At 39.2% G+C, this 9,719-nt stretch overlaps 1 protein-coding gene across 1 annotated transcript; it reads left to right on the top strand.

The window, feature by feature from the left end:
• The first annotated feature begins 350 nt into the window (after nt 1-350).
• LOC128658185 (alpha-1,6-mannosyl-glycoprotein 2-beta-N-acetylglucosaminyltransferase) lies at nt 351-9,120 on the top strand. The gene is made up of 2 exons (XM_053712705.1): nt 351-505; nt 3,214-9,120. The coding sequence occupies exon 2, from the start codon at nt 3,233-3,235 to the stop codon at nt 4,502-4,504; it is 1,272 nt and encodes a 423-aa protein (XP_053568680.1). The 5' UTR covers nt 351-505; nt 3,214-3,232; the 3' UTR covers nt 4,505-9,120.
• Nucleotides 9,121-9,719: the final 599 nt, after the last annotated feature.

Raw genomic sequence — 9,719 nt, 5'->3', positions numbered from 1 at the left:
AAACAAAACATTCTGTCCCCAGGGGATAAGGTCCTCAAATCAGATAGCCACATGAGCTGTTAGTCATGAAGCTCCGGGAACAATGTAACACATGTAGGACCCCAGTCATGAGTCGTGGTCTGTATTCCGCACACAGGTGGCCCCTGAACAGTGCATTAGCCCGTCTGCAGCGTGCACAGTATGGGCACTATGCCCTTAGTAAGCATGGCCGCCGGTATGTCAAGGACACGTCACCGCACAAACGCGCGCCTATTGGTCAGTCTGTTTCCAGTTTGGGGGCGGGTTTTCGCAGATAGCGCGCGCCTATTGGTGGAAGATAGGTGACGTCACTGGGCGGAGAGGAAAGTGTTTGAAGTTCTCGCTTCAGCAACTGAACTCAGGTGACAGTGACTTTCGGCACCTGGCGAGGAGCAGCCGGGAATACGGGAGGCTGTGGAGCCCTGAGACAGGGACTGGACTGACAGCGCAGGGCAGCAAGGAAAGAGTTAATGCAGCTCCTCCAGGGGTAACGTGAGCTTCATAGAACACTACACCCGTTAGTTAGGGGCTAATAAGACCTCTATATAGACACTAAAGACACTAATGAATCAGACAGTAAGGAGGAACATTATATTGTAGTCAGCCAAGGTCTAATGACAGAGTGTCCGTATTAAATCAGTAGGGAGTTCATGCTGAACTGGGCAGTAAGGAGTTAATGTAATAGTCAGTAAGGGGTTAGTGTAATATTGTGCCTTATCAGTAAAAACAATGTAATATTGAGCGTCATCAGTAAGGGATTAATTCCAAACTGGGCAATAAGGAGTTAATGTTATATTGAGCCTTATCAGTAAGGTGTTAATTCAGAGATGGACAGTAAGGAGTTAATGTAATATTAAGCCACATCAGTAAGGGGTTAATGTAATATTGAGCCTCATCAGTAAGGGGTTAATGTAATATTGAGCCTCATCAGTAAGGGGTTAATGTAATATTGAGCCTCATCAGTAAGGGGTTAATGTAATATTGAGCCTCATCAGTAAGGGGTTAATGTAATATTGAGCCTCATCAGTAAGGGGTTAATGTAATATTGAGCCTCATCAGTAAGGGGTTAATGTAATATTAAGCCACATCAGTAAGGGGTTAATGTAATATTGAGCCTCATCAGTAAGGGGTTAATGTAATATTAAGCCTCATCAGTAAGGGGTTAATGTAATATTAAGCCTCATCAGTAAGGGGTTAATGTAATATTGAGCCTCATCAGTAAGGGGTTAATGTAATATTAAGCCACATCAGTAAGGGGTTAATGTAATATTGAGCCTCATCAGTAAGGGGTTAATGTAATATTGAGCCTCATCAGTAAGGGGTTAATGTAATATTAAGCCTCATCAGTAAGGGGTTAATGTAATATTGAGCCTCATCAGTAAGGGGTTAATGTAATATTGAGCCTCATCAGTAAGGGGTTAATTCCAAACTGGGCAATAAGGAGTTAATGTTATATTGAGCCTTATCAGTAAGGTGTTAATTCCGAGATGGACAGTAAGGAGTTAATGTAATATTGAGCCTCATCAGTAAGGGGTTAATGTAATATTGAGCCACATCAGTAAGGGGTTAATGTAATATTGAGCCTCATCAGTAAGGGGTTAATGTAATATTGAGCCTCATCAGTAAGGGGTTAATGTAATATTAAGCCTCATCAGTAAGGGGTTAATGTAATATTGAGCCTCATCAGTAAGGGGTTAATGTAATATTGAGCCTCATCAGTAAGGGGTTAATTCCAAACTGGGCTATAAGGAGTTAATGTTATATTGAGCCTTATCAGTAAGGTGTTAATTCCGAGATGGACAGTAAGGAGTTAATGTAATATTGAGCCTCATCAGTAAGGGGTTAATGTAATATTGAGCCACATCAGTAAGGGGTTAATGTAATATTGAGCCTCATCAGTAAGGGGTTAATGTAATATTGAGCCTCATCAGTAAGGGGTTAATGTAATATTGAGCCTCATCAGTAAGGGGTTAATGTAATATTGAGCCTCATCAGTAAGGGGTTAATGTAATATTGAGCCTCATCAGTAAGGGGTTAATGTAATATTGAGCCACATCAGTAAGGGGTTAATGTAATATTGAGCCACATCAGTAAGGGGTTAATGTAATATTAAGCCACATCAGTAAGGGGTTAATGTAATATTAAGCCACATCAGTAAGGGGTTAATGTAATATTGAGCCTCATCAGTAAGGGGTTAATGTAATATTGAGCCTCATCAGTAAGGGGTTAATGTAATATTGAGCCTCATCAGTAAGGGGTTAATGTAATATTGAGGCTCATCAGTAAGGGGTTAATGTAATATTGAGCCACACCAGTAAGGGGTTAATGTAATATTGAGCCTCATCAGTAAGGGGTTAATGTAATATTGAGCCTCATCAGTAAGGGGTTAATGTAATATTAAGCCACATCAGTAAGGGGTTAATGTAATATTGAGCCACATCAGTAAGGGGTTAATGTAATATTGAGCCACATCAGTAAGGGGTTAATGTAATATTGAGCCTCATCAGTAAGGGGTTAATGTAATATTGAGCCTCATCAGTAAGGGGTTAATGTAATATTGAGCCTCATTAGTAAGGGGTTAATGTAATATTGAGCCTCATCAGTAAGGGGTTAATGTAATATTGAGCCACATCAGTAAGGGGTTATTGTAATATTGAGCCTCATCAGTAAGGGGTTAATGTAATATTGAGCCACATCAGTAAGGGGTTAATGTAATATTAAGCCATGTCAGTAAGGGGTTAATGTAATATTGAGCCTCATCAGTAAGGGGTTAATGTAATATTGAGCCTCATCAGTAAGGGGTTAATGTAATATTGAGCCACATCAGTAAGGGGTTAATGTAATATTAAGCCATGTCAGTAAGGGGTTAATGTAATATTGAGCCTCATCAGTAAGGGGTTAATGTAATATTGAGCCTCATCAGTAAGGGGTTAATGTAATATTGAGCCTCATCAGTAAGGGGTTAATGTAATATTGAGCCACATCAGTAAGGGGTTAATGTAATATTAAGCCATGTCAGTAAGGGGTTAATGTAATATTGAGCCTCATCAGTAAGGGGTTAGTAATATGAAGCCTCATTAGTAAGGGTGATTTAGCTAAGGTCAGGGTTAACATACTGCAGTATTTGTGTATAGGGTAAGATAGGAGCACATCTGCTATGCTTGGGATCACCACAGAGTATTTATCTGCTCACAGGTAGTTAGCGGCTGGAACCATGAGGCTGACGTTGCATAAAAAGAAGATAGCTGCCCTGCTTCTGCTCCTGGTGATGGGCATCTGTGTTTGCCTGCTCCTCACCTCCTCTTCTGCCCAGGAGGAACAAGTCGCCACACTGAGCAGTTTACGCTCTGATAACAAGAGTTTCTCCGCCTTCCATCTGCCCCATGGCTCCCCTCTGCAAATGAGACTGTTTGCCTATCGAAACAATTTACGGCAGACAGTTATTAATGCTGAACTCTTCCCAAGTCGACCTGAGCTGGTGGTTGTGGTACAGGTACGAGGAGGACCTGGGAGTGGTGCCCGCCTTCGGCTACTCACAGAATCCTTAAAGGCAGCTGGGCCTGGGACCACCAACCGCCTCTTGCTGGTATTGAGCATGGAGAAGCCTTGCACTGAGGTTGCTGATGCCATACAATCTATAGACTTCTGCCGTGTGCTGCCCCTCTTCTTCCCATACAGCATGAGCTTCTACCCGCATGAGTTTCCAGGAAGTGACCCTGCAGACTGCCCACGAGACTTATCCAAAGAGTCTGCCTTGCAAAGTGGCTGCAATAATGCGGAATACCCTGACAGCCATGGGCATTACAGGGAAGCCTCCTTTGCCCTGGACAAACATCACTGGTGGTGGAAGCTGCACTACACCTGGGAAAGACTGCGGGAAGTGAGTGGGTACAGTGGTTATGTGCTGTTCCTAGAAGAGGGCAGCTATCTCCTCCCAGACTGGATGCATGTGATGCGTCTCATGCAAAGTCAATGCCAAGAGGAAGGATGCCAACTGCTGAGTCTTGGAGGCACTGCCAGCCCAGATTCATCACCAGATCCACAGCAGGTAGAATTAAGCGGCTGGGTAGCGCCAAAGCATCGATCTGCTGTAGCAATGCCTAGAGGACTCTACTACCAGCTTATGGGCTGTTTAGCGGAATTCTGCACATATGATGATTATAACTGGGATTGGAGTCTGCAACATATCTCGGCATCGTGCCTTGCCCACCCACTAAAGGTTCTGTCTGCCCGCCTGCCAAGGGTACTCTCTCTGCCTGCTGACGGCGGAGATGGTGGATGTGGGCGCACAGGGCCATGTGCCAGCCCAGAGGCTGGCTTACAAACTCTAAGAACGCAGGTCAGGGAGCTGAGCGGGCGACTTTTCCCAAAAACTATAACTGTCGCCAGCCGCCAAGAAGAAGTACGGAACCCCCCACAGACTAAGAACGGTGGCTGGGGGGACATTAGAGACCATGCACTGTGCCAATCATATGCCAGATTATGAGGTGCCCCTGCTCTCACACTTACTGCTTGTGTGATATGGTGCTTCTTGATTACCTACCAGCAAGTATATGTGAACTGTGACCAAAGGTACAAACATTCTCAGGAATTCAGGAAATCATTATGCAAGAGATTAACGTTTACTTAAATTGCTGATTTGTGATACGTTATCACCGTTTGGTTCTGATGCTTATAACGTGCACTTTGCCTTCACATTGATGCCTTAAAATGGAAACTCTTTGTATTTACCAAGGATGCTTTACAAATTTTAGCTATTTTTTGTTTGCTACAGAAATTTAGGTTTTTACTTTTTCTACGTTTATTCATAATGAAGTTTTGTAATATATTGGGTTAATACAGAACTCTTTTACCTAATTTCCCAAATACCATTCTTTATCTGCAAATATTTTTTCAGAACTCCTGTATCACACAACAAAGACAAAAATATCATCAAAGGATACAATATATAACCAAAGATTATTTTATCTGTCTTTCTGTTTTTGTCTTTATAATATGTGTTTGTCATGTCTTATATGTCTGATTGTATGCATATCACAGTCAAAGCCTAATTTCGTAGGGAACAAAATATATATATATATATAATTTTTATTTTATTTTTTTTCATTCCATTGTGGGATCCAGCACTCACTTCCTATATACAAAACAAGCTCCCGGGGTACAGTTCAAAATATTCATCCACAAAAGTCTCAAAGAACAGCACTCTCCATTACTTAATCCCTTAAAGGGCCACTAAACCCAAAATCTTTCTTTCATGATTCAGATAGAGAATAGAAATTTAAACAACATTACAATTTACTTCTATTATTTATTTTGCTTCCTTTTTTAGATATCCTTAGTTGAAGAAAAAGAAATGCACATGATGAGCCAATCACACGAGGCTTCTATGTGCAGCAACCAATCAGCAGCTACTGAGCATATCTAGATATGCTTTTCCGCAAAGAATATCAAGAGAATAAAACAAATTAGATAATATAAGTTAATTAGAAAGATGTTTAAAATTACATTCTCTTTCTAAATCATGAAAGAAAAAATGTGGGTGTCATGTCCCTTTAATCCTTTTATTTGGTTAATGTTTTGGGGGTCTCCCCGTCCTCAGACCAGACAAAAGTTATTGTCTGGTCTGAGGACGGGGGAGACCCCGAAAACAACCAAATAAAAGGATTCAGTAATGGAGAGTGCTGTTCTATGAGTCTGTGTGTATATGTGTAAAAAAAATAAAAATAAAAAAAAAAATATATATATGTGTATATATTATTTATTTTAGTGCGTGTATTATGCATAGACTGTATAGCAATGTTTTAACTGTGCATTTTAGACACCCCATTAATGAAGGGGTTAACTATTTGCTGAGAATTCTGAGCCATTTGCCAGTGAATCTCTTCAGACCAGTCATTCAGTGTAACCTTATGTGGCTAAACATTTAATCTAATCACTGATTACAAGTCTGACCTATTGTGGGAGTTTTGTTTATTTATAAAAATCTCCCTGTAGTAGTGAAGTCAAAAGTCCATATTTATCCACTTCCCATTTCTCGGTAGGTCCATAAGTATGTGAGGGTTGTGAAACACATTGTGACCTAAATGTAATCTATTTTTTGGCTGGATAAAAATACATTTTGTGCATGTTTAATATCTAGAATGCATATCATTTTCTTACTAACAGATGCACCGCACCCTATTTTATGTTGATTTCTCAGCTCTTTACAGCACAGTTATTTACTCTGTATTACAGGAATATGGGGCTGCAATCACAGTGTTTTCCCCATGACCTCTTTAACGGGTGCAACACCTGGCTAATATTACTGACCTCCCAGCTAAAGTCTTAGCTAATATTATTTTATTGCACAAATTATCATTAAATACATGTATGTTAAATTGTGCAATTATTTTGTGCTTTGGATAGCTGAAAAAGTAAGAATTACACTGCAATCACCTGGCTAATGTATAATGCAACATTTTCTGTGGAGGACACTGAATGATATATTATCAAAACATGGAAAATGTGTGGGGGGTTTTTGGGGGGGGGTTTGCATGTCAAAAACCAGCTGAGAAATATTGGAACATATTTTTCCAGTAAAAACTGTTTGATAATTATTTGTGCTCTATATGCATACTGCAGTACACATGCTCTTTGGTGGTAAGAGACAAGCCTCCACAAATATTTTGAAAAGTAGGTTTATTCAGCATACTAAGATTTACAATTTTTTTTCTTTTACTTACAAAAATAATATATTATAAAACACACATTTGTGCTCTATGCATACTGCAGTATGAGCATGTATTTGTGACTAGGTACAACTCTAAATGTAGCCAGCAAGTGCTACCCAGGGTGCTGATTCAAGAATGGGCTGGCTCCTAAGCTTTAAATTCCTGCTCTTTCAAATAAAAATACCAAGAGAACAAAGAAATGTTTAATGGGAGTAAATTAGAAAGTTGCTTACAATTGTATGCTCTGTCTGAATCAAGAAAAAAATGTGGATTTTACATCTTTTGTAAAAAATGAAGAAATTTGAATTATATTTTGCTGCACCAAAAAGTCCTTTGCTAATATCTCCCAAACCCTCTTTGCGTTTTTTTGTTTGTTTTTAAACAACGTCACTAGGTTGTTCTCCAATCTCCATCTGCTCAGTCACGCAATTCACTTCAGTGTAGTGTGCACGTGCGCTGGATGAGGCAGCTGACAGCTTTAAAGTGAATATTGTGATCAAGTTTGCTTTAACAGCCTGGTGTCTTTAGTTGCGGTCTTCACAGGTTGGGCTTAGTTTAACAACATTAGAGACAGATGGGAGACTCTTGATCTGGCAAACCTCATAGGAGATGAACCTGCATATAATAATCACCAATGTGAATTAGGAAAATATTACATCTGCTGCACTTTTCATTGTTTTACAGCTTCTGCTTTTTTTTTTTATCTCTATTTGTAGATCTGCAAAAAACACATTCCCTAGAGAACACAGTCACTTTGCATTTATAGTTTCCATTCTCGTTTTCTGTACAAACCTGTTTTGCTACAATACTATCAGGATCTGCTTACAGGGGGTATAGTAAAGTGTGAGCCTTGTGTGACTTCAGCTGACAATGTTGCACAAAAGCCACTGCTCACACTAACCAAACACTGTATAACTGGAATTTAGCCTCTGCAATGTGTTACCTGACAGCCAAGGGGTTAACTGAGTAGTGATAAGATTATTAAACTAAAACAGGTTTGTACAGATACTGCTCACTATTCTGTTATTGAAACTCTATCTTGTTGGGGGCAGATCTTTCCGTAACCCAGAGGATTTCCTCTGCAGAACTGCTTCCTGCAATTGTTGGGAGAAACAAATTGCTGAGTATGAACAGCTTTTTGGGGTTAGAAAGTTTTTAACCTTTGACTTATTTAAAAATTGTTCTATCTGTGCAGATTTAACCCATTGACCACCAGGGAAGTCTGTCACCCAAGCACTGCCTTGCAACCCTGTCTGTCAGTAAAGGGGTCCATTTTTGTTTTTATATAAACTATACAATGCATTACAACCCTTGTGACCGCAAAGCAATGGCGTACAAAGTGAAATTCAATAGCAGTTGTGTCTGATTATAAAGTGACTTAAAAGAGCAAATTATTTGACGACTTTATACAGGACACTAAGGGGGCGATTTATCAAAGTAATCCGGCCTTAATTGCGGCCAAAATTACGCATACAAACCTATCGCCATATTTATGTAAGCAAGCTGCGTCTATAATTGTGCAAATCTGAAAGAAAATGCATTTGCCTAGGCACATAGGCGCGCGCCCGAGCTCACCAATATACATTAATAGGCGTAATTTCAAAGCCCGACCTACAAATACGGCAAGTTTCTTATTTAACATTGCTTTGTGCTAATAGGGAACTGAAATTTCTCCTTAAATTGCGTGTTCTATATTTCGCCATTCAGACTGAGGCGAACAGCATAAACGTACATTCTTTTACAGCTTGTGATGAAGTACTTTCTTCTTTTAACTGCTCAGAGCCAAGAAGAGACTGATATTGCTAGACATTTGCACTTCCACAGGTGCATACAGGTTCCAAGGGTTTTGTCGCCCGTTGTGGTCTTTGTAAGCCTTGACTGACAAACGAGATATATATAATGATAGCAAAAACTTGCACTCACTGGACTTTTCAAACACCAAACATTTAATGTAACGTTTCGGAGACAAAGTATCCCCTTCCTCAGATACTTTGTCTCCGAAAACACTCTGCTAATCCACATCTCCAGACCATATGAAAAAGAAAAAAGTATATGTCAAATTGTTAAAAGTTGAAAAATACAGCTTTATTTGGTACAAAAAATGTTAAAATCAGTTGCATGTAAAAACATGAAAGAAAAAACAAAAGCTACAGTCCTGTAACTGACATAGAGCAACAGCAACCAAACATGTTTCGGGCCTAATGTCAGCCCTTGTTCACTGGCATAACTAGTGCTGGGAAAAGCCTTAATTTAAAGGTAAAGTTAATTATCAATTACATGCATCTGTTGAATTAACCCATGACTACCTAGATAGTCATGGTTAAAGGTAAATTATCATTAATTGTTTTTTTGTTTCTTATATTAAACATTTTCATTTTAAAGCAAACATAAATGTTAAGTGTGTTTATTTAAAACTGTCAGATGGCTAGATATATATGAAACAATTTTATTACTCTAATTTGATCCTAAATGGATGTAGAACTCAATCTCCACTTAAAGATATTTTTTACTTAAAGATATTTTTTACTTTAATTCATTTTCTTTTTTGTTAAAAAGGAGAGAAAATGAAAAAAACAATCATAAATCTATTAGTAAAATAAATCAACATCCATTATGGAATTTAGACCAAAGGGGTGCTTTGTTTTGAGATGGAAAATCCAAAACACTTCCCTTTGGTCCAAAAGTCTCTCTATCGCCCCCTCTCCTGTGTCTAGGGACATGGTCAATGCCTTGTACTGTCAAGAGGGTATCATTAGAATTATGTTCCTCTCTAAAGTGCTTAGCTATTGGTGTATTGCAATCCGGGTTGCCAATATCTCTGAGATGTTGTAAGAACCTGTCACGCAGGGCACGTTTAGTGCGCCCCACGTACTGTTTTTTACATCCTTGGCATGTAAGTAAATAAATGACAAATTTGGTGTTACATGAAATGCTGAAGCGTATGTCAAACTCCCTATTTGTTGTACTTGATACAAATTTGGGACCCTGTTG

The sequence above is a fragment of the Bombina bombina genome, chromosome 4 (assembly GCF_027579735.1).
Source record: "Bombina bombina isolate aBomBom1 chromosome 4, aBomBom1.pri, whole genome shotgun sequence".
Lineage (NCBI taxonomy): Eukaryota > Metazoa > Chordata > Amphibia > Anura > Bombinatoridae > Bombina > Bombina bombina.
This window is presented reverse-complemented; position numbering and strand designations above follow the sequence as displayed.